Raw genomic sequence first — 23,724 nt, 5'->3', positions numbered from 1 at the left:
ACGAAAGCTGCAAACCGCGCCCCGCGTCCCTGGGCCCCGCAGCCCGCGCCGGCGGCGGGCAGGGCGGGCAGGGCGGGGAGCGGCCGGGGCAGCCCGGAGCAGCGGTGCCGGCAGCGCCCGCCGGGGTCTGCCCGCTCCTCTCCTCGCCGGCGGCCGGCGGCTCTGCCCGGCCGGGGAAGGGGGGTTTTACCCGCCGCCTTTTTTTTTTTTCTTTGGGGGGGGGGGGGGGGGGGAGTTGGGGGGGGGGTGTTGCTTTCCGACGTCTTGAACGCGGGGCTCGCTTTGTGTCTTTGGAAAGACTCCTGTAAGGTGTGTGTGGTGAGCTGGAAGGAAGCAGGTACCTGCGTGTCCTCCTTCGCCACCTGCCCGGGCGGAGGGACGGGGCCAGCCCCCGGGCGGAAGGTAAGATAGGAGTCCGTACATAGAGAGATGAGGTGAAAATGGTTTATCTCGTTAGAAACCCGACCACAGGTGAACACTACACATTCTTTTATGACAAAAGTTTGTTTTATGAAATAAATTTTACTAAGCAATAAGCCAGAATGTAGAAAAATACATTTTACCTCCAAACTCAATAAACAAGGAACAAAAACTTTCGTAGTAGTGCATAATTCTTTAGTGGTAGCTACAACAGGGGTTCCTAAACTTGTACAATAAGAGCTTGCATAAAACAGAACAAAGGAGTGAGAGAGCGTTCACAATCTTTTTTTTTTTTTTTTTTTTTTTTCCCCAAAAGAACACAACCCAAAAAGGTGACTCAGGTGGGTTAAACAAAGCTCATAAAAGTGCGAAGAGAGGATGAGAGGCGGGAGGGTCTACAAGAAAAAACAATCAGAAAGAAAAGAGCAACTCCGAAATAAAATGCAAAGGCGAGAACCCTACTCATTACACATGATGAGAAGCATGGACAGCACTGGAGAGTAACACACTGTACTTTGCATCCAGGTCCAGTACCGAGCTGCCCGGGGCAGTTGGGTAGCGGATCGGAGGTGGGATCGCCTCGTCTTCCCTCGACCCTGCGGCACCGGCGCCGGTACGGGCTGCGGTACCGGCTGCGGCCCGGGGCGCGCCGGGGGCCGCCCCCGCTCACTTCCCCACTCTTTCCAAACGGGTCCTGTCTCCGCTTTCGCTTTGTTCTGCAACTCTGCCCAGCCAGCCAGAAGAGCAGTGCACGGGGCTTAGTACTTACTACCCTTGCTGCTGGTTCGGGATTTAGGGGTTGGGGTTTGGCTTTTTTTTGGTTTTGTTTTGATTTTTCTGTTGTTATTTTGGGGTTGTTCTTTTTGAAACTATTTCTCCCTCCAATAGGCAACAGAGATGTACAATTTAGATCGAGCTGTTGTTTTCACAAGAGAATGATCCTCTAAGCTCATTGTTTGAGGAGACACTAATACAGATACAACTAGAATCAAAGAAAGCAGGAGGGGGGGAAAATCGAAATCTAGAGGAATGGGGACGCTACCCCTTCAGAGAGGCTAGCGGCAAAGGAGCCTTGAGACTCACCGGGGGAAGAATCTGCTTCACCAATTCTCCCAAATCATTTTCCTCATAATCCCCTGGAAGCAGGGCATCCTTCTCTATGTACAGTAGCAAATGGTGAAAATTAATGTCTTCGACCCTGTCGCGGGTAAAAATACTATCCTTTTAATTTCCGTTACAAAAATAGGAGTAATATTCAAAACAATGATTGTCTTTTTTTCTATTTATTTTATATAAAAACATAAACAGCTCAGGCGAATTCTTGTTCTTGTGCAGGCTTTATATGAAGAATTGTTCTTTAGTATTCGTAGTAGTATTTATATATATTTATATATTATATATAACTTAATGATTGGTCCACAAAGTAGATCTGTGCGTTTCTCTAGTGCTTTTGTACAAAAGAAAAACAATATTATTATCAAAATATTCATTTAATGGCTTTACTTCATACATAAATACATGTTTAGATAACACAGGAGCGGTGATTGTTCAGTCAGTTTGGAAATGACTTTTGTTTTTGTTTAGAATTTTTTTGTTGTTGGGTCTCTCTCTCTCTCTCTCTCTCTCTTTCTCTCTCTCTCTCTCTCTCTCTTAGGACTTTGTATACACAGGAGTGGCTGGTTACTTATCGCTACAAATACGCTACTCGGCGTCCTTTGTTTTTAACTCTTTGTTTATACCTTTTCCCCAGGACGGCTGCTAAGTATTTCTTGACAGCCATTTGTTTCCGGTAGCGGCTGTAGCTGTCCGTGAAGATGCCGTCTATGTGCCGCTTGGTCAGCGGTTCCGCCTCGTCCCCCGGGCCGCCGCTGGCACCGCTGCAAGCACCGAGAAGCACAGCTGCGTCAGGCGGGGCCGCTCCGCCCCCTTCCGCGCCCCTCCGCTCCCCTCCGCACCGCCCCCACCCACCCACCCCGGCGCAACACGTTGCGCGGAAGGTGCGCGGGGAGACAAAGGCCGCGCCGAAACCCGCTCCCGAGGCGGTGCGCGCAAGCGGCGGCGGGAGAGACAATATCTCCCCGACATGAATTATTCATTGCGGCAGGGAAAGCTGCGCTCCCCGGGGCTTTATTAACGTGTTACCTTCTGCCGAAGGGCGGCGGGTGGCACCGGGCTCGCCCCTGCCCCGCCGGCGGCGGGCGGCGCCTGGGGGTGCGCAGGGCTGCAGCCAAGCCCGCCCCACCCCACCCCCCCGCCCCGCTTCAGCCGAGCCCTCGGGCATCGCTTCCGACAGACTGCTCCCCCCAGCAAAAGCGGGGAGGTGGCCCAACTTCTTAATTTTAAATCAGCTGGTTGCAAATAATTATAGAGACATATATAAATATATATACACACACATACATATGCACGTATATATATATGTATACCCGAGCGCATCAAACCGCACAAACCTCCATGAACGCCTGCGCTGAGAGCCGGGCTCACGCTGCGCCGGGAGCGGGCTGGGAGCCGCCGCCGGGGCCGGCCGCGGTTTGGGGAGCCGGGCTCCCCCAGCCCCACCGCCGGCGCAACAAACGCCCAGCCCCCGCCGGGGCAGCTTTGTTCCCTCCAGCGGCGGCCTTTTAGGCGCCCCCGCTCCAGAGGCACCAACGCCCACCCCGGAAAAGAAAGAGCAGAAACCCTTACCCGACCCGCTTGGCCATCAGGGAGTGCAGATATTTCCTGGCGGATAACTGGCCCAGGAGTTTCCTGTAGGCTTTGTTGAAGATCCCATCGGCGTGCCTGGGCGGAGGGAAGAGCCCGGGGATGAGCGGCGAGGACCGGGAGGCGGCTGCGGCGGGGTGCGCCAGCCCGGGCGGTGGCGGTGACCGTCCCTCCCCGCCGGCGAGCGGAGGGCGGCATCTCCCCGCGTCCCCTGGGACCCCTCTTCCCCACCCAGACCCCTCCCCGCCGCACTTGCTCGGCTCCTCGCTGCCTGGGCATTTCTGCTCCGTTTGCGGGAGCATCGCTAGCCCTCCCCGGCGCGGGCGGCTCCCCCGCTCCCTCCCCCGCGCTGCTGGAGGTAAGGCGGCTTTTCCATTTCTTGTAGGTTTTAAACTGGGCACCGGGACCCGAGCAGCGTGGTCGTTTGTTTGGGTTGGGATTTGTTGTTGCTGTTGGCTTGTGGGGTATTACAATTACATTATTACATTATTTCTTTTTTTCTCAATCGGCTCGGCCAGACCCGTTTTGCTCCCGGCTCAGAATTCACGCCTGACACCCCGCGAGTTGCAGTCACCTCTTTTCCGGTGGGTAGTACAAGGTGTACATCTCGCCGATCATGGAGGATGGATTCGCTATACCGAGGGGCTCGTGGTCGTAGGCGAAGTCCTGCAGGGTGTTCCCGTCCTCGTCGTAGACTTCATCCTCCAGCCTGGCAACGAGAGCAGCGAGGGGAAGGAGTCAGCCGGGCTCCGCGGAGCGCTGCGCTCCCCGCTGCCGGCTCCGGGCTGCCTCGGCGGCCACCCCCCGGCGGAGCCGGCCGGGGCGCCCCGTCCGACTGCCCCCATCCCTTCCCTGCGCCCGCCCGCTCCCCATCCCCGCCCTCCGCCTCCTCTGCGGGGCAGGACCGCGGGGGAGGGAACACACCCGCCGTCAGACGCGCTCCGAGAAAAGCCCCAAACATCCCCCCACCCCCGGCCCCCGCCCCAGCCCCAGGAACAGCCCCGCTCTGCCACGGCCACGGCTGGTCGCTCCCCGAGCGGAGCGCACGCACGCACAGGCGTGCCGGCTGCCGCGCACATACACGCACACGCACACACGCGTGGGGTGCCAGGGGCTGGGCGGGAGCCAAACTGCCTCCCCGGCAGAGGCGCGGCGGTCAGCGGCAGCCCGTGGGGCCGGGGGATGCTTTGCCGGTTGTTGTTTTTCGTTGAATGGTACTTCTGCCCTCTGAGACGACGCCAGTTTTGTCCTACCCCCCCACACACCCCCCACCCCCCCCACCCCCCGCCCCAACCCGCTCTCTGCCTCCCCCTCTGCGGTACGATGTAGGTCATTGTACGTTACAGGCAGCTATTTTTGTCTGTGAGCTTTAGCGGAGGCATTAATAATAGATGCCGCTAAAGTGTTTCACTCCTGCTAATTCAGGCGCTTGAATGAAGAGAGCCGGCTCGTTGCCGGCTAATGGCCCCGCAGGCCGCCGAGCCCGCTGGCCCGCAGTCCCTCTGCCCCGGCAAGGGAAGGGGGCTGCTCTGAGCCAGCCCCGACGGGCTCCCGGTTCGTGCAAGGACACCTCGGAGCCCCAAAAAGGACACCCTCCTCGGACAGCCTTGCGCGCCCGGCATCGCCCCCCCCCCCCCCGCTCACAGCTGAGCCGCACGGCGGTGACCCCCGCAGGGCATCCCGGAACAGAGCCAAGCGCCGGTGGGGCCGGACAACAGCACCAAGCCCAAAACTGTCGCCAAGCCAAGCAACAACCGGTCGCCCAAGCAGGCTACGAGCAGGGTGGGATCAGGCTGGCAGCGGCCGTCCCGGACCGGGTACCCTGCGCCCCCAGCCGCGGCCCAGCGTGGGAAAGTCGCTTGTGCCGACGCCTCCGGGGGTCCCCCACTCCTGCCCCAAACACAGCGGGGTCCAAACCCCCCCGGCTCCCAGGAGGAAAGGGCCTGCACTGCAGCCCAGCCTTAAGACAACTCCGAACAGACGCGGAAAACCGAACAACCCTGCGCCAGGCTCTTTCCCCCTTGGGAAGGGAGGTCGTATGCAAGACAGGTAAACGGGAAGAGACTGAATCCCCGACAACTCCAGTGCTGCGACACGAACCGTGACAGCTCTCACATGTTTGCAGCCCACGGCGCACCCGCCCCCCCCCCCTCCCCCGCCCCGCTCCCCACGCTCCGGACAGACGACGCTCGCCGTTCCCCCTGGGCGAGCTGCGGGCAACCGACAGCGGCCGGGGCCCGTGCGGGACAGGGGGCAGGAGGGGGGGAGCTGCTGGGCCACGTCGAAGTGCGGCCGGCCCGCTCCCGCCGAGACGCAGCAGAGCGGCTCCCCCCCTGCCCGGGGACCAGAGGCCGCAGGTTAACCGCGCCGAGATCCCGGGCAACGACCCTGGGGGGAGCCAGTGCTGCAGCCGGGGGGACCCCCCTCCCTGTGTGACCCTCCCGGCGGCTCCTACCCCGGGGCAGACAGGGTGGGCACACAACCGAAGCAGAGAGGGTTTCGTTTGGTGACTCCCCCCCACATCCCCTTCCACTTTCTTCCCCTGTAAGATTCCTATGCCCTTAGCAAAGCTGGGGCACCCGGGGCTTGAAGGGGTCCCGGCGGAGCCCCCGGGCGGGGGACGGACCTACCTGAGCGCCGGGTACTGAAGTCCGGCCGCAGGTGAGCAGTAGACGCTGCAGTGCATTATTATGCCATAGACCAGAAGTGCTAGGATCGCTTTGCTACACATTGCCACTCTGTGCAGGAGGGAAAGGAGGGAAAGGAAAACCGCTGTCAAAAAAAACCCTACCATCAAAAACAAAAACAAAACAAAAGAACACCCAACCCCCCCCCAAATCCAAACCCCCCAAACCCAAAAAAAACCCAAAACAAAACAAAACCCCACCCCACGACCCACCAAACCCCCAGCCGAGCCTGGGGGGGAGGGAGGCAGGGCGGCCTCTGGGGGCAAGCGCCCTGGGCAACCGGGTGCCGGCGCGGAGCGGCGCGGAGAGGCTCGATGAGGCGCGGAGCGCTGCCGCCGCCCGCCCCGTCGGTGCCCGCCCTCCCGCCCGCCCCGGGACCGCTGCGGGAAGGCCCAGCGAGCCGCCTCGTGTCCTTACCATTAAATTCTAAAACACCCGGCACTAAGAGCGTTTGGCTGCGAAGCTAAAAGGGCAGGTGTTTTTTAAAAAAAAGAAGAAAAAGAAAGAAAAAAAGATCCAAGGGGGGGGGGATGCAAGCTGTCTCCCAAGTTGCGGCCGAAAGGAGTTAACACCCTCGTGGCATCGCCTTTCCGATGGGCAAAGGACCCACGGGATGAAGAAGACGCAAAAGCAGCGGTTAGTTGTTTGCTGGTTTTAGGGGAATCCACTCAAAAAAAAAAAAAAAAAAAAAGAAAGAAAAAAAGATAGAGAAGGAAAAAAAAAAAGAAGACGAAAAAGATAAAGGAAAAAAAAAGTTTGCAGGTAGCAGCACAGATCTGGAGTGGAGTCTGCAAAGGAAGGGAGAAAGAGGGATGGAGCGAGATGTCGCCGGAGAAGGGAGCGCAGGGGAAGGGGGAAGAGAGCGAGCGAGCCCGGGAGGGAGCGGAGGCGGGGAGCCGCGGGCTGGCTGCGTGCGATGTTGTCTTCCCCAGATCTCTCCCCTCACTGAGCGCCTTCAGCCTTTTCCTCTTCTCTTCCTGCTCGGTGGCTCCAAACTTGACCAGCCTTCCGCAGCCTTCCGTCTGATACGCAATTAGTAACAAAATCTTTGCAAACACCCCGCTTCTGAAAGAGCCCTCTTCGTAAACATTTGCCTGCTTGTTACCTTAGAGAACGGGCAATATTGTTTGTTGCCCCCGTGATGGTGTCCGGATTTTTATTCATGAATCAAATGCCTTTTTTTTTTTTCCCCCAGTCACGTAATAATCGGGTATCAGAAAAGACGTCACCACCCCAATTCCTCAAGGAACACATTTCTGTGTCGTCCTCAAAGATGAGCTTATCAGGAGTCATAAAGGTTCTCATAAACACCAACTCACACTCCCCCCACCAAAAAAAAAAATTAGATATAAATATATATATATATACACAAAAACCCCCAAACCAACACAAATCCAACAACCAAACAGCAACACACCGCAAACCCTATCCTGCAAACCTGGAAGGACACTCGCCACGGTCAAGTTTTACCTGCCGTGGGAAGGGACCAGGAGACGGAGGAGAGCGGTTTGGGGTGGGGTGGGGGTCCCCGAACCCGAACTTGGCGGGCTCCCCTGCGGCTTTGCTCCGCGTCTCTCCGCGGGGCCAGCTCACCGGAGCCGGGGCCACTGCTGGGCGCAGGCCCCTGCGGAGCCGCCCGCGCTGAGCGTGCAGGCGGAGCAGCCGGGCGCGGAACCCCCATTTCCACGGAGATTTGGGACAGGAGTGCCTTTTTTTTCTTTTTTCCTGAGCTCATTTTTTTTTTCCTTTTTTTTTTTTTTTTTTTTTTTTTTTTTTTTTTTTTAAATTTGAAAGGATTGTTAGCATTGTTCTCATTAGGCAGGGCTCCCCCCGGGGAAAGCAGCAGCGCTCTGCGTGTGCCGCAGCCCCGGGCCGTGGGGGACGGGCCCCTCGGCCGCCCCGCAGGGAAGGTCCCAGGCGCGGCCGCAGCGGCCCGGGGGCGGCGGGGGCGGTTTCTCCCCCATCCCCTGGCCCGACGCTCTCTCCTCCCGCCTTGTACAGACACAGAAGTGCAACTCGCAGCGCTTGGCGGAGCGGGAGGGAAGAGGATCGCCATGGAAAAAAAGAAAGGGGGGTGGGGGGGAGAAACAAAAAGTTGATTTGCCGGAGGGACTGGGAGGGAATTCCCTTCTCTGGGGACTTCCCCGCCGCCGGGATTATTTTCCTTCCAGCGCTGCGGGAGCGCCGGGCGCGGACCACCGGCGGGCTCCCAGCCGCTGCGATTGCGCTCGTCTCCGCGCTCTCCTCCCTCAGCGGCCGAAAATCAACCCTTCATTTCCGAGAATTACCCAAAGAAACACAGGCTGCAGGAGCCATTACTGCACATTTTAATTATTGGGATCATAAGCAGAGAGTTCAGGAAGCGGCAATAATATAGTTCTCCTGTTTCCTATTCGAATGGGTTTGGTCTAACACGCCGAGATGAGTTATTTGAGCCCAAATCGATTTCTCAAAAACAACAACAACAAAAACCACACCATACAATTACATTCCTATTACGGTCATTTAAGGTTTCAATATTTTCCGGAGATAAAGGAAATTAACGTGAATGAATTCTTCCCGTAGAAATGGCCACCGACGCGGTGCCGGGGAAGGGGGGAACAGGACCCGGGGCCCAGCAGGATGCCACCCCGCCTGTCATTCCGTGCCGGGCGTGTAGGACCGGGAAGGGTCCCCGGCAGGAGAAGGGACCGCGCAGGGCGCACGGCGGAGCCGCTGGGGAAGGGGCCACCCCGCCGCGCCCCGTTGCCGCGGCCGGCGGCACGACGGGCTTCCCCGCCGGCGGCCGCTGGAGCAGCGCCCACAGCTCCGCGCCCGCGGAGCACGGGGAGAGGCGGGCCCCGCGCCAGCGCGGACCGTCCGTGAGCGGAGGGCGCCACCGCGCGGGCAGCTGCGCACCTGCGGCTGCCGCCACGGGGCCGCCGTCGGGCGGGCGGGGGTGCCCCGTCCCCCGGCTGGGGCGGGCGCGGGAGAGACCCCGCCGGGCTCCCGGCCCCGCTGTGAAAGCGGCTGGCGGGACGGGGCTGCCCTCTGCCTTCCCTCGCTGCCAGCGCCGGGCTTTGGGGGCTGCGGCGCTTGGGGGGTGGGTTTTGTTTCCCGTTAAATGACTCTGCGATAGCGGGTGTAAACGTGGGCTTTTCTAGAAACAAGCGTGGCAGGGATTACGTGGGTAACTTCGGTTTGCAGGCTGAAACCGCACACTTAGCCTGAAGAACAGGAAAGAAATATTCCTTCTTACCAAAGAGACCAGAATCACGGGCAATACATTTTAAAGCTGTGGCTGTCTTCACTTTGGAAAAGTTACTTTTTATTTATACTGCCTCATTTCTTCTTCTCCCTCTCCAGTCCTCCAGATCCTTACAGAAAGCACCAGCATGCCTGAAATACTGGGCAGCAGCAGCACAGAGATACCAAATTCGATAAAACAGACCCCACGTAGCGGCCTGGTGCCACCCCAGTGGCACTGCGCACGTAAGAGCCAGGTCAGGACGGTTTGCAAAAAATACAGCTTCTAAGCTCTCATCTAGGGTGTGTGAGTAACTCATGCATGATTCATGCCAATAAAAGTCTCACAGCGTCTCAATCTACTTCATGGGTGTACGTGTGCAACGTGAATATGCATATGCATATTTAGGCTGAATAAGTAAAGGTTTAAATCTGGTATCCAGGTATAAGAAAATTTCTAGGGAATTGTCATTTCAGGGCTGACAGGGACTTAGGGTTTGTAATACTTGCCTCTAAGGCAAACTCCTAAGGCAACATCTGAAGAAAAGTTTTTTTCACTGGCAGAATTTCCTTCATCTGTCTCCTACCAGCTCAAATTAGACCTTTTAATTTACCTGACTATGCTATTTTAAGTATCTATTTTTTAACTATAGCATTATAATTCTGCAGATATTTCTAAGCAAACTTACATCCTCTGAGCCTTGTTAAGCCTGACTAGGACCGATTGCTGTAAAACCTACTGCGGTAGGTTTAATTCAAGGGAACATATTTCATCATGTACCATGATGGGTACCTTTTGCACTCCTCAGAAAACCCCTTTTTTGCATATTTATGTGTTTTTTTAAAAAAATACCACAAGTAATCTATCACACTGTCAGGAACTCTATTGGTCCATAAAGCTGGATGATATCTCAAGGACACTTGTCAGATGTCCAGCCACTATATTCATATTTTCAGTATGTCCCACCTTAGCTTCATGTTTTAAAAGGAACCTGGAAGACTGAGGGACCTGGCACATGTAATTTTGTCATGAAAGGGTACATGCTTTTCTGCCAATATAGAAAAGGATGAATTCTTTTTTCTGAAAAGCAAACAACGCTGCCAACACAGCTGTCTCTCTCACACACACGCACTATGGGTTTATTGCCTATCCTGTTACCAGGGGTCCTCAAACTACGGCCCGTGGGCCGGACACAGCCCCCCAGGGTCCTCAATCCAGCACCCGGTATTTACAGACCCCTCCGCGTCCCCCCCCCGCCGGGGGTTGGGGGGGGAAACCAAGCAGCCACAGATGGCTGCCTGCCACTTCATCCGCACGCCGGCCCCTGTTTAAAAAGTTTGAGGACCCCTGCGTTACTACCTCTTCCCAGGCCTCCTTTCTTACTGGGATGGCTTGGGGAACCCATTGCAGACCAGTCTGCCAATGAGTATACATCTGCACCAGCTTTATGAACGTAACACCAGCCTTGATGTTTTCTTGGTTTTCCAGCTTCCTCCTCCTCCTCCCATAGCCCTAGCACCTAGGAAGGATGGATTTAGCAAAGGGGAGATTGACTTGCCCACGAAGTCACTCAGGTGTAGCTGTGGTTATCTCATAATGACTAATTAGGGATCACCTGGCAGAAGAACAGAAGTTACTAAAGCTCAAGCAGGGGAAGCCAGGGCTCAGCACTCCCAGCTGACACAGCACCTGTGGCAGAGGCAGGAAAGCCCTGATTCCCTCATTGAGGTTAGATCTCAATCAACTCAGCAACAGACAGACTTGAAGTGTTTCATTCACAGAGTTGTTCTCTTATTAAACCATCCCCTCTCGTGCTTGCTTTAAGTAAAAGCAGTGAAATGTGCTTTCTCATGTCTGTCACAGACTGAAGGAGCAAAGCTGTAATCCGGAGAGCTTGCTCACATTCGGGGCAGGAGGTACAAACTACGGCAAAACCAAAGAGCAACAACCAGGGACAGTACTGGGCCTGCAACTCTCTCAAGACATGAGAGAAGCAAGCGTCTTTGCAGGTGACCACCAAGCATTAGCAAAGTCTTTCTGAGGATCTTCCAAATAATTCCTTGCTGTCTTTTATCACCTTAATTATATTTCCAAGCAAACAGTTAGAAAACATTCTTAAGTATATGCCCTCTGAGGAAAAGGGCTAGATTTTTTTTTCTTTCCTGTTCTGAAGTGAGGAGGCAGGGCAATATTTCCCCGGGGCAGCAGTGTGGGAGCACCAGGAGCACAGTCATCCCGCTCTTGCCCTTGCTTAGGGCTCATGGTGAGAGACAAGGCCAGTTGGGTTGCCAGTGTCTTCTGGGATTGCCCACAGTGTTTGATCTTATGTGGTGGGTGTCCTCTCCCTTTTCAGTAGATGAAGCCAGATGACTACGGCAACACAGAGGCAAAGGAAGAGTCATTCCTATCCCAACACAAAGGCAAGAAAAACACTTTTTAGATGAATGAAAGACTAAACAGAGGTCTCGGTCTCACAAGGAGGTACCACCACACTGTGCATGTGACAGATAATTTCCTTGGATCACCAATAGATGTATTTATAATCTTCTGTCTTTCACCCATGTAAATTAATATTCTACAAGAGAAGACAAAAATTTTCCGTGATGCTTTCCGACAATGGTTCTTTGATCAATAATTTATATCTGAGAAGTAGAGAAATAAATTATGAAAGGCAAAAAACAACAACAACAAAATCACCTTTTGAAGATTCAATATTCCAAAGGCCTTTACTACACTAAAGCCAGCAACCTGCAAAATGCCACTAAAGGTCTTGCTAGTCCACAGGGCAGAATAAAAAGACTTTAGCACTGCCTGTGAGTCTAGGTCTATTTCTGGTGTTCAAAGGAGCAATCCTTAAGCAGATTGAATACACAATGTTTCACAGAATGCCGCCAAACTACAATAATTTATACTGGAAAAATAATGGCTACAATATCTTCATGTTCCAGGTTGCTTTAGAGACAGCTGTAACCCAGTGTGAACAGCAAGAACTGGTTTTGTACCCAAATGTGACAGAATTGTGAGTACACCTTTAGAAACAGTGGGACTGCCACATGCCTGTGTCCAGAAACTAAAATCCATCTGTAGTTCTGAGGTATTGCTAATGGCATAGCTAAAGTTATTCATAGTTTAGATTTACCAGAAATAGTTGGAACAAATTAATAATGAATTAGAACATTTCTTATCATTGCAGGAGTGAGAGGGAATAAATAGAATCATCCATATTTTCTTATTACAAAACAGTGTGCAGCCTATTACCAAACACTAATTTGGTGTTGCTTGTGCTGGAAAACTGTTGAAGGGTCCCTGGCTCCTGACAGTGCAGCTTAATTCAGTCTGACGGGAGCAAGGCTGTGCAGAAGCAGGCCAGGGCGGGCAGGTGAGGACCATCCCAACAGGGGTGAATCCCAGCCTGCCAGGGCCGGGTGCCGCTCAATAATTCCAATTAACCATGCTAAAGGCAACAGAGACGGGTCACGCAGAGCCCAGTAAATATCAATCAGAACCGCATATTGTGATGAGAGAATAACGGAGTCTGCCTCATTAAGGAAAAGAGAAAAGACATTTGGTTGGGCAAAGGAGCCTGTTCTCAGTGGCTCGTGCACCCTGCAGTGCAGCGTCTGCCTTGTGGGGCTGCAGTCCGTGATGGCCACAGCCAAAATGGTCCTGAGTGTCAAGCCCTTCACACGGCTTAGCTCCCCGTTTTGCGCATAGTGAGGAATGGGGAGAGTTCCCGCATCCCTTTGCTGCGCAGCAGGGCCCCTGCTCAGCCAGATGCCTACTTCCAGAAAGAAAAAGGGTGTGGAGTGAGACCCGGGAGTTGGGTTTGCTGGCTTCTGTGCCGGGAGTTGACTGGATAGCAGACAGTAGGGCCATGAGACAGACACCAGGGCCAGGAGCCAGCACATGCTTTTGGGCTGCTTTCGTAACTGGGTTCACAGAAAGCGCTGGGACATTTGCACAGCAGTTGTCCCCAGAGAGGCCGTGAGCTGGATTTCTCCACCAGCAGCCCACACTGACAGCCGCTTCTCTGGCTGTGTGAGGCCAGGGGCTATTTTAGCACACCATTGCCTTCAACTGCCAGCTTCTGGGCTTCCCGGGCTCTGAAACTGTAATCAAAAAGCACGAAATGAAGATCTAACTGCAGACATGAGCAACTGGGTGATGTTTAAGAGCCAAAGCCTGTAATTATAAGGCATCATTACAGTTTTTAAACATTTTTTAAATTTATTTAACTTCAATAAAATACTTGGGACTACTTAGCCTAAAGGGAAATGGAGATTCTTAGTTTTTTATATTTAAAGATTGCACAAAGAATTTCTTGTGTGTGACCTTATGGTTTGATCCATCTCTATCCTCTAATAAAATGTATTTCTGTAACAGCTGAGGCAATTAATCTCTTAAACAGAATTGGATTACAATCTCCATTACGTGAAAATCTTTACAGTCAGGCTTCCTGTCTTTCTAAAACATCCCAAGCTATCGAGCCATTCTTTGCCCTGCTTTATGCAAAGGTCAGACTGGATGTTCGTAATGGCCTCTTGTAATGTCAAAAAATTGGTCTCTGACCCTTGTAATGCCACAGGAAAGACTCTCACTGATTTCAGACAGAACTGCACTAGATTTATTGACCTTTCTCATTACGAATGATGATTGTCTGCAGAAACTCCTATGTGATTTCATAATTTCAGGTATGTGTCTGTTGAGCTCATTATGTAAATACTGCTGCCTTTGGTCCTTTTTGAATTTCTTAGGAGTTTACAGAGCTCCACACAACCAGAAGTTTCTAGGGCATTGCAAGACTGAACCTTCTCTTTTGACCCCCAAATCTGTACTGAATCTGCAGAGGGAACTGGATTTGTCAACAGTAACAACAAAATAATACACTATGATACCCTATAGATAGGTTTGAAATCCTGAAACTGTAATACGATATTTTCCGCTGTAGTGAAATTCTTTTTCCTGGGGCTTTCTTGCTACAAGTGCAAGTATATTGACTTTGCATGTGGGTTTTCAGAAAAAAGTAGTTAACTGCATATAATTTGGAGTGATTCTCTGACATACTGTACTCTACAGCAAAAACAGTTTTCTTCTAAGTCTCAGCAACACTTGAGATTGTTCTAAAATATATATTGGTTTTGTTTCAACTATCTGAAATTAATGTTTTAACATTGGATAAAGAACTTTAATTAGCTTCTCTGATTTAAAATCTGAGGGTGACCAGAATTTGCTCTGAAACAGAACAGACAAGAAGTATGAGCAAGAAATTACAGAAATAACATGATCTTATTATCTAATGTTAACAATTAAAGGTGGTTTGGCTTTTGGATTTTGGTTTTGTTTTGATTTTTTTTTTTAATAAGGACTCTCCAGGGAAATACCTTTATCTGTTTCGCTTACCTCTCTGGGAAAAGAAAAATATTATAATCACATTCGAAAGACAGCCATTGTCAAGAGCATTATTTATTCAAGAGTCTCTTCTATGGAAAGTAAATAACTCTGTTTTGAGTATATCTCCTGACCTTGTCTCCTCAGATCAGTTCTACCAGTTCTGTTCTGAGCCAGGGGTTCCTTCTGACATACTGTTCATTTCTATATCTGATCCTCTGTTTCTTTCCTCCTATTCTCAGTGTAGAATATTTTTATGTAATTACCCCAGAGCCTGAATTACAAGGTAAATAGTGGAATATGCGTATAAATTTCTACTTATGAAAGGGGCAAATATTTGTTTAGTACTAAGAAGATTATGCTAAAAACTCCATTTCATAGTTTTAGGGAAAAAAATTACATTTTTTCCAGATAAAAGATGAGCTGCATGTGGTCTGATTATGATATGCCCATAGTTATTATGGGTTCTTCATATTTATAAAACAAGATACAATTATGTAATAGCTTTCATGCAAACACATTACTATTAATCTCACAATGCTCTTATCACACATATAATTATTAATGTATTACGTTTATTCTACCCAGTACAGTATGAAATACAGCAAATTAAGTGACTCTTGGGAGCACACACCTAAAAACAGAATAGCTCTAAAATGGGGTCTAAAAACCTGACCTCATTGGTGTCAAAGTCAAAGATCCTAATGACTTTAGTGAGGTCAGACAATCACTTTTGGTAACGTGACTCCAATTTTTTGCCAGTGGTGGAGGCTTACTGCTCAGGAGTAAGACCTTCCATGCCTCCAAACACTCAGTACCTTTAATCTATGAAATATCTTCTGATGAATTCTGTCATGGATTCAGGGGAGTCTAGTATTTAGTCTCTATGAAAGAGTGATTTTAGTTGAAGAAAATTGTGTCCCACCCCAAAACTAGTAGTCATTGGGTGATGGTCTCTCCCAGTGCGTGTAGAAATCAGCATCACTTAAATGGCAAAGAAAACTACGCTCCCAAAAAAGAAAATGTACAGAGAATGACATGAAACACTAGTGAATTCCTGTAGTTGTTGTTAGTTTGAAGATGATTAATGACCTTGAACTAAACTAAAGATAATTAAAACCACATTACTCATCCTCAGAGAACAAGGTAATCAAAGGATACTTTGCAAATGAGCAAAAGCTGTCCTTCAAAAGATATCTTTCCCCATCTTCCAGTATTGATTAGTGGACAATACTGCTAGTGATTACACTCAATATAGAATCATAGAATCATGGAATTGTTCAGGCTGGAAAAGTTCTTTAAGATTGTCAAGTTCAACCATTTATAGTTGGCGTCCTTCCTTAATATTGCTGGGGGGAAGAAAAGGCAGTAGGGAGAGCTGAATCATGACTTTTCCTCTTATTTTTTCTTAATGAAAAATAGTGTGCACTGCCATTCTGAAACACAGCATCAGGTAATGCCAACACAAAAGATGACAGAAAGATGGCAAACGTTTCCAAGCATTGATCCACAGACTAAAAGCATAAACGTGCTATTAGGATACGAAGAGAACTGTAATGTCCAATGATTTCTCCTGTTTTCAAAGTCAGCATTTGGTTTAAGTAGTGAAACCTATAGTAAATACTTTCTCAGGATCATCCCTCCCCATTTATGTAGATACCACAGGATGGCAGACAAACCACCCCAGAATGCATGATTCATGGTTATAAAATTTAGGAATGGTTAACTGGAAACAGTGCTGCAAAACATCAGATCCTTGTGGTATTCTGTGCTGTGCTACATTAGTCCTAAGCCTAAATGAGCCTGCCATGAAAGGCAGGCTCATCTTAAAGAAGGAAATAGCTTCTCTCCTCCAGTTAGGTGATATAAAACTGAAAGGTCACAGAGATATTAAACTCAATTTTTTTTGAACTAGTAAGAAATGCAGAAAAGGTGAGGGGGTTGTGGGTTTCTCTTTTCAGATGTTTTTGTGGAAGGAGAAAAGTTGGGAATGGCTCTTCAATTCCATGGAGATCTGTGGGAAAAGCACTTAGAGTTGCTTTTACTCACAGCTACTGCCTTACTTTTGCCAAGCGCTGCATACCTGCAACTCCTAGTGAGCTACTACCTGTGAACTATGGCCTGGAGTTCTGTGTAGAAATGCAGCAAGTTTTAAATATGTAAACACAAAGAATGGCAGTGTTGAACATTTGCCTTCCTCAGGACTGGACTGTTAATGGGCACCTGTGTAGTACCAGGTGTAGGGACTGTTTATTTCACATTATCTTACACCTTCAGATTGTCTTCTAAGTGAAATGTTAAGGCAGAGGTAAAACCAAAATCTTCTGGGGGTAAAAGCTCTGCACTGCTCTCTCAAGGGGACCAGCAGAAGCTGTGCCTCTGGTGAAGCTCCTAAACATTTGTGCAAAGCACCTGAATGTATATTATAAGGAAATCCTTGGCTGTGAGTGATGCAGTATTGCACAAAGGACAGCAAAGTTCATATACATGTATTCTGTGAGTGAAGCAGTATTGCACAGAGAACAGCAAAGTTCATATACATGTATTTTCAAAGAAGCCCTGTGACGCACTCTTTAATAACCCAGCCCCAGATTCCCTCTCTTTCTGTCACATTTTCATCGCTCAGTTTTGCTTTGGCAAAAACTACAGCAGCACAAGATGCATCCATCCATCCTGTCCTGTCCCAACCTGTCCTGTCCACCCCCAGCCAGCCATAACCTGCTAAATGTCACAGATGCATCATATACCACAGAGATATCACAAAACACCAAGGAGGGGTTTATCTGTGAGAGAAAAACCCAGTTTCACTCCCACTATAGTGTCACCATGGTGTCGGTGTGGAAGATTGTTGCAGCCTCCTGTGTCAGTGATTTTCTCATTTCGCTGGCTGTTAGATCTGTTACAGATTAGGTTGACAGCAATGATATTAGAAGACCTGAACTGGGAATACCCACCGCTCATTTGAGCTCTCACCCCCCCCCTGCCTAAGACCTGTTGCCGCCACGTGAGTGCTGTGGGCACAGAGCACACTCAACCCAGCAGACACCAGGGCTCTGGCTGACTTAGCCAAGGGCTTGACATTTCACTGTGTTTGGGAGGCAGCGTCATACACACCGCTGACCCTGTAAGACAGAAAGTGGTGGCCCTCCTGGAGGGCACCCAAGTGACAACAGGAAGGGAGGATTTGTGCAGGAGTAGGCGTATGCCCAGGCCAGTCTTTATTTAAGTAGACTGAGAAGAAGCAGCCCCAAGGACGTAGCAGCCCTGGCTTTTGCGAACAACAGTGCTTAGGAGTCCCCCCCATAACCAGCCCTGCACACGGGGAGGCCGACGCACTGTGGGAGTAGTGGCCAGGCGCTCCCCTACGGCAGCCATTTCGCAGAGGAAGTGCAAAGCCGCCGTGCCACCGCATTACAGCTGGCACAGGGGGATGCCACCCCGCGTCTGCTCCATAGACATGCTCTTAGAATAAAAGCATTTTGCCTCCTGCAAGCCGTGGGGAGGTCAATCCATCGCTTTTGGGCAGGTGTGAGCCCTCACCCTGAGTATCTCCTTTCAGGCACATTAAGGGGCCTGAGTCATGCCGAGGAGCGCTTGGAAGAAGCAGACAGGTCTCCAAGGTGAGTGGGGGCAGGCATGAGTGCTGGTCGTGCTGGGTCTGCCCACCAGCCGCACAGAAAATCGCCTTCTGGTTTGGGTACGTGATGTTCTAAGTAAGCTCCATGGCTGGCCATGGTGAGAAAAACATTTTCTTGTTTTCTCCCGGTGCATTATGAAAACCCACTAAAAGGAGCTTTTCACACCACAAAACCTTTTAAAAGGATTCTGTCAACACAAAAGAACCATTGACAGCAGTTTCCTTTAAAAGTACTTGAGTCTTCAAACTCTGGAAAACACTTCTTAATTTTTTAATTTTTATTTTTTTTTTAATTTTCCAGACTTGATCTACTCTCAGGCTTCAGACAAATGTTTTTTGTAATTGCATGAGTAAGAAATTGTATTGTGAAATTAATTCCAATAATAGTTTTTAAAACAATTTGTAAACATATTCTTCACAAAATGGATACTCAAATACATGGATCTTTGCCTCAGTAATAATATAAAACTGCTGTAGGGAAAGTTTAGCAGAGATACTAAGAGGAGTACAAGGCCCATTAGCATGTGGTGCCCATGGCCCAGGTCACATCACCAAGCAGTCAATACTCTCTGCTGTATTTTCTTCTTGTTCTTTACCCTTCATCCATGTGTATCAGCATCCTGGCACTTGATGATAGGATTCACAAAGCTGATTTTTCTAACACAAATTTTCCTCTGCTTTTGATGATATTAAGAGGCAAGTTGCCCCACAGAGAGCAACGTGCCCATCTTTCATACTTCAAGTACAGTGCTACCATTGCTGTCTCTGGGAAGACATATGGATCGGCCACCACTTTCACCCCTTTCATCTCTCGGCAATTAGAGAAGTAATTTTTCTTAAAAAGGGGTGGACACTCAGAGTTCTGTCTCCTGAAACTTCTCCCTTGGCTCTCATTCTGATCATCTCATTACCATAAAACTTGTATAAATGCTTCCTATAAAGCAATTTCAGCATAGGAATTTGCAAGTCAAAACAGCCAATTAGTTTACATATTACCAGTCTTCTGTAATTTGGTGATTACTTACAGCTCTGGCCACTGCAGCATGCAGTTGAAGAAAAATCTAGAAGATCTTAGCACTGTTACTGCTGAGAAGGAATCATGTGCTACAGTCAGTTTTTGTACTGAGAGAAAGTAGTATTACAGTAGGAAGAGCCCACTGTTTTGGAATAGTACCAACCAGCAGCTTATTTTGTGTTTAAAAAGGTTTTCATTTGATCATTCAATAGGAAGCATCAAAGATGTTAATGGCTAAAAATTAAACACCCTGCACCAAAATACCCTGCTTCCAGAAATAATCATGCAAGTGATAAAACCATGGGTCAGCTGTTGCTTTGCAAATAATTTTTAATCTCTAACAAGAGGGCACTCCACAGCTTGCATCAATTGTTTGGCAAGCAGAGAGTAGCCAACCTGGTTGGACAACTAGTAAAAATGAAATTTCAGATGTTCAGAACCAATTCAGCCTGTAAAGACTTCGGAGCTCAGGTTGACAGCCAAGCCTGACACCTGTCAGTAACAGTGACTTGGCAATGTTACGCTGTAAAGGATTCCGAAAGGGCTTTAATGTTTTGACCTTATATCATGAACTCAGAGGCAATCGCTGGAGAATATCCTTTCATAAGACGTAGTTATAAAAACCACCAAATGCATAACACAAAATTCAGCCCTGGGAGTTTTGAGGGTTTTTTGAGGATTAAAAAAATGTGTCCAAAGAATAAGCAAAACCACCTCATCTCCATGCAATACTGATAAACTACACATCATCTGCAACATACTAACCTTGGAAGACTGTAAAGGATCCATATGGAACATTCCGCATCTGAGGAACATTATCTCTGGATCATGTGGCAAAGTCTAAAACAAGGACAAGAATAAGCTGGCTTCTTTAATGACTAGAAGAAGAAACAAAAGGAAAACACCCACCTTCCAGGCCTCAACCTGTGCGGTGACCTGGAAAAGAAACCCTATTGGTACCAGCAATCACGCTTTCCTGTGTTATCTTCCTTGGGGGTTGATTACACTGTCCTAAATGTGGGTGAGTGCTTGAGGGCCACAATTCTTTACACTGTAGTTATTCCTCAGAAATCCAAACATAATTAGAAAAGCAGAAATATACAGTGGTAGCCAGCATACAATATTGCATACAGTAACAACAGTTCAGAATTGCCAGTCGGGGGGTGTGTGTGTGTAAAAAACCAAGGCTATCAGCAGGCCAGCTGTGGAGTTTATGATTTTCAAGGCACCTTTTAAAAAAAGTAGCAGGAAAGTAGTTCAGAAATCAGAAAAGCACTGCACTATCACATCTGTTTCTCCCAAATAGGCAATTTTGTAGTTGTTTCCAATGCAAAAAACGCACATATTCTTCAAGTGCTGTTCACCAGAATTCATTATTTTCTAAACTATTCCTAAGATAAAACTTTAGTTTTATCTTGCACACATGATTTGATTCATGGATGCTTGAAAAGTAAATTTTTGAAACCAGCAAAAGCCTTTAAGCATTCTAAATAGGTGTTGAGTTTGTTATATTCACGTTTCTAACTTACATTGCTCTAAAACAAATGAAGGACAGCAAGTGTTCTTCCAGTATAAGGTTATTACACTAACAAAGAGTTTCTCAATGTTCCACTCACATTTTTATTCATATTATGATCAAATCACAATGTACTGGCTAGTACAGGCAGTGTGTTATGCCAGGCACTGTATGCACCTGTTTGAAACAGATCTCATCCAAAGGTTTCACAATCTGAACAGAGAAGACACGCATGAAGGAGAAACTGTAGGCACAAGAGTGATTGCTTTCCCTGTGATTATACAGGAAAATTAATCTAAAAGTGGGAGATAAACTCCACATCTCCAAATCTGCTGTTCTTCCTCTTCCATCACCCTACTTTGCAGTACACAATTGTTTTTTTCTCTTCTACTTTTATGGTTTGGGGATTTAACAAGGCTTGGTCTCAATGAAAAATTCCATCTAGAGATCACAGGGAATGTTTTCGGTTAAACGCAAGTCCAATGGCTCTGGCCAAATTTCTGCCTGCCAGCTAACATGCAATATTACTGTGGTGTTAACTACTTCGTTTGAGGTGTTCACACTTGAAACAGAGGTCACATTGCATGGATTTTTTTCCCCTTCAACTTTGATAAACAAGCATTCCTGCTGTTTGCATTCCCACAGAGATTTCACATTCAGCACTATAATTTCCAATTCCTCAGCCTGTTGAGCACTGTTGATGTTTTATTTCATAGCAGACAGATGAGCATGAAGTGATGTTTTTTACCTATGAGCTTGTAAATCCTCTCAGAGGCCTTCAGGAGGAAACGATATCAAGCTATTTAAGAAAAGAACAGTAAAATTCATGTGAAAATTGTGTCTATCCTTATTTTTATAACTGCAGTGGAGGACATGTACTTATCCGTATTTCACTTTATATGCTAATTGCACACACTTTTTTATTATGAGGTCTGGAAAAAAATACCTTTCTGTAACAATATGTTGAGCCTTCATCTTAATCACATAACTTTAGTTGGAAGCTGTTCTCAGGAAAGATTGGTTAATATTTATAAAGTGCTTTAAAGATGAAAGAACTGCATACTTATACATTTTATTGCATTCACAGCACTATTATAAGCTTAAACCTGAAGTGAACATTTCTTCTGTTGATTTGGAATCCAAACTGAGAAACTTTTTAGCAGTAGAGGTTTTACTTCATCTGAAAACTTCAGCCCTGAAGTGATGAAATCACCCTGAATGCCACATGGAGAGAATGCCATTCAGTAAGCAGTGATTTTTTAGTTGGAAAGACCAAGAAAGTAATTTGTGGCCTTTTACATCTTTAATGCAGGACAGAGTTTAGTCATTTTGGACAGAGATAGATTAGATGTGTCTGGGTAAGTAACCTGAGGGCAATTCATTAATTAGGGATAACATGCAGCTGCATATGGTTAAAATTAGGAAGGAAACACATTTGCAGATGCATGAATGACAGCATCAACAATTCCTTCTTAATACTTGTGTTTATGCTGTCATAAAAGCTTGATATTATGCAAATTGATCATTTATTTTTGGAGATTCTAGAGTTACCTGTGTAAAGTACAGGTGGATGAAGTCCACACAACTGAAATCCTGTTCCAAATTGCTTTTATCTAGCTCCTCATGGTTCATGCAGTGTATGGTGTTTTGGTCAAGACAAAAAGTATGGTTAATTGACATATGAAAGTAGATTTGGGAGCTGAATGGCCTTTCTCATGGGTAGCTGTACCCAGAGCACAGGTGGTAGGCAATAAGCAAAATAAAAGATCAGACTCAGTAGTGAGAGTGATCAGGAAATGAAATAACTTTTATGCAGCTGTAAATATCTGGTGCTGTCTCTTAATTTGCAGATTTCTGATGAATAAGAATGCTTACAGAAATCCACCAAAATAATGAGTGTCACTATACCAGTGACCGTTTCTCTGTTCTCCTGAGAAAATAATTGTTTAGAGACTATAGATTGAGGCAGTTTATAATCAGCTGTCCTTAAACATGATGGAAAAGGAGGAAGGGTTGACAGTGCAGTACATTCTCATTTATTAGATTTTTCTCTATATACTGTCCTTCAAATCAGGCATATAATTCCCATTTGCACTTAATTTCATTACTGACAGAAGATACTGAGAGAGGGGAAGAGAAAACAACTAAGCAAGCAGAACTGCAAAATTCTCCATTTAACACGAGAACTGAGCACATCAACATTTTCCTCCACATGCTTTACAAATGAAGAGATCCCGGTTCTCACATTTAGACCACCTGGAATCTGCTTTGAAGTTTTAAAATACTACAAAGAAAAAACTTTAGTATGCTAAATTTTCTACCCATATTTCATGCCTTGAAAGTTTAGCCAAGGTGTACAAACTAAAAAGAATATAGCAAAGTCCTTAGACATCAGATGCAGCAAGTGAAGTAGTTTCCTTTGTAGGCAGAGAAAATAATGTAGCTTTGTGTTATTGGACTGTTCTTCCCTGAAGTGGTCAGGAGCATCTCTGGTTGAGATGCTTCTTCAATTGTCCACCAGATCAGCTTTCAATTCCCATTTTTCCTCAACCAAAAATGTTTGCAGTGAAGACAGATGATGAAATTTGGAAAGGCAAATAGTGAGATTGATGGTAACACTGAGAAGGAGCCACAACTGAAAGGGTGGGTGTTTTACAGGTCAGTCTTAGGTGTGCTGCCAGAGTTGGAGTTTACACAACAGACTAATTTGCCATGTATAGTGAATGGTTAGCGCTATTAATTTGCGTATCAGAAATCAGTCAGATGTAATACAGGCTTAGACTGTCAGAGCTTCAGGTGATTCCTGTGTTTGGGAACAGGTTTCTTTAATGGAATCCAGGACTTATTTTGACTGTGTTTAATTTAACACTGTAAGTCAACTTTCATTCAGGACTATACATCATATTTTAGGAGCCTGATGTCAAAGAAAAGACACATATGAATAGAGTCTCAGAAGTACCCATCTCCCACTCGGGTATCAGAAGTACCGAGATTTTCATGCACTTGGAATAGAGTGCTGGGTGTATTTGAAAATCTGGACTAAAATACTGCAAGGGTGAGTTTTTAAGGTCTTGAAAATTATTATTGTTTTGTAGGTGCTGATTCCTTTTGGTAATCTGTCTTTTAGTAAAT

The 23,724-nt window shown here is 47.8% G+C and overlaps 1 protein-coding gene across 5 annotated transcripts in view; it reads right to left on the bottom strand.

Moving 5' to 3' along the window:
• Positions 1 to 430: 430 nt before the first annotated feature.
• Positions 431 to 23,724, bottom strand: part of ADCYAP1 (adenylate cyclase activating polypeptide 1) — a 36,708-nt gene continuing 13,414 nt past the window's right edge. Inside the window, exons 1-6 of one of the 5 annotated variants that reach the window (XM_080378840.1) lie at positions 6,916 to 23,724; positions 5,754 to 5,861; positions 3,698 to 3,832; positions 3,106 to 3,201; positions 2,160 to 2,297; positions 431 to 1,618 (exon numbers count right to left, since the gene is read on the bottom strand). The exon at positions 6,916 to 23,724 is cut by the window's right edge and continues 13,414 nt beyond it. In XM_080378840.1, the coding sequence (XP_080234966.1) occupies positions 1,459 to 1,618; positions 2,160 to 2,297; positions 3,106 to 3,201; positions 3,698 to 3,832; positions 5,754 to 5,861; positions 6,916 to 6,974 (696 nt within the window). In that variant the 5' untranslated portion in view covers positions 6,975 to 23,724 and the 3' untranslated portion in view covers positions 431 to 1,458. The other 4 variants (XM_080378841.1, XM_080378842.1, XM_080378843.1 and 1 more) reach the window with 4 other exon arrangements.

The sequence above is a fragment of the Falco punctatus genome (genome assembly GCF_963210335.1).
Source record: "Falco punctatus genome assembly, chromosome: 3".
NCBI lineage: Eukaryota > Metazoa > Chordata > Aves > Falconiformes > Falconidae > Falco > Falco punctatus.
The sequence above is the reverse complement of the archived record's forward strand: the minus strand, read 5'-3'. Positions and strand labels throughout refer to the sequence as shown.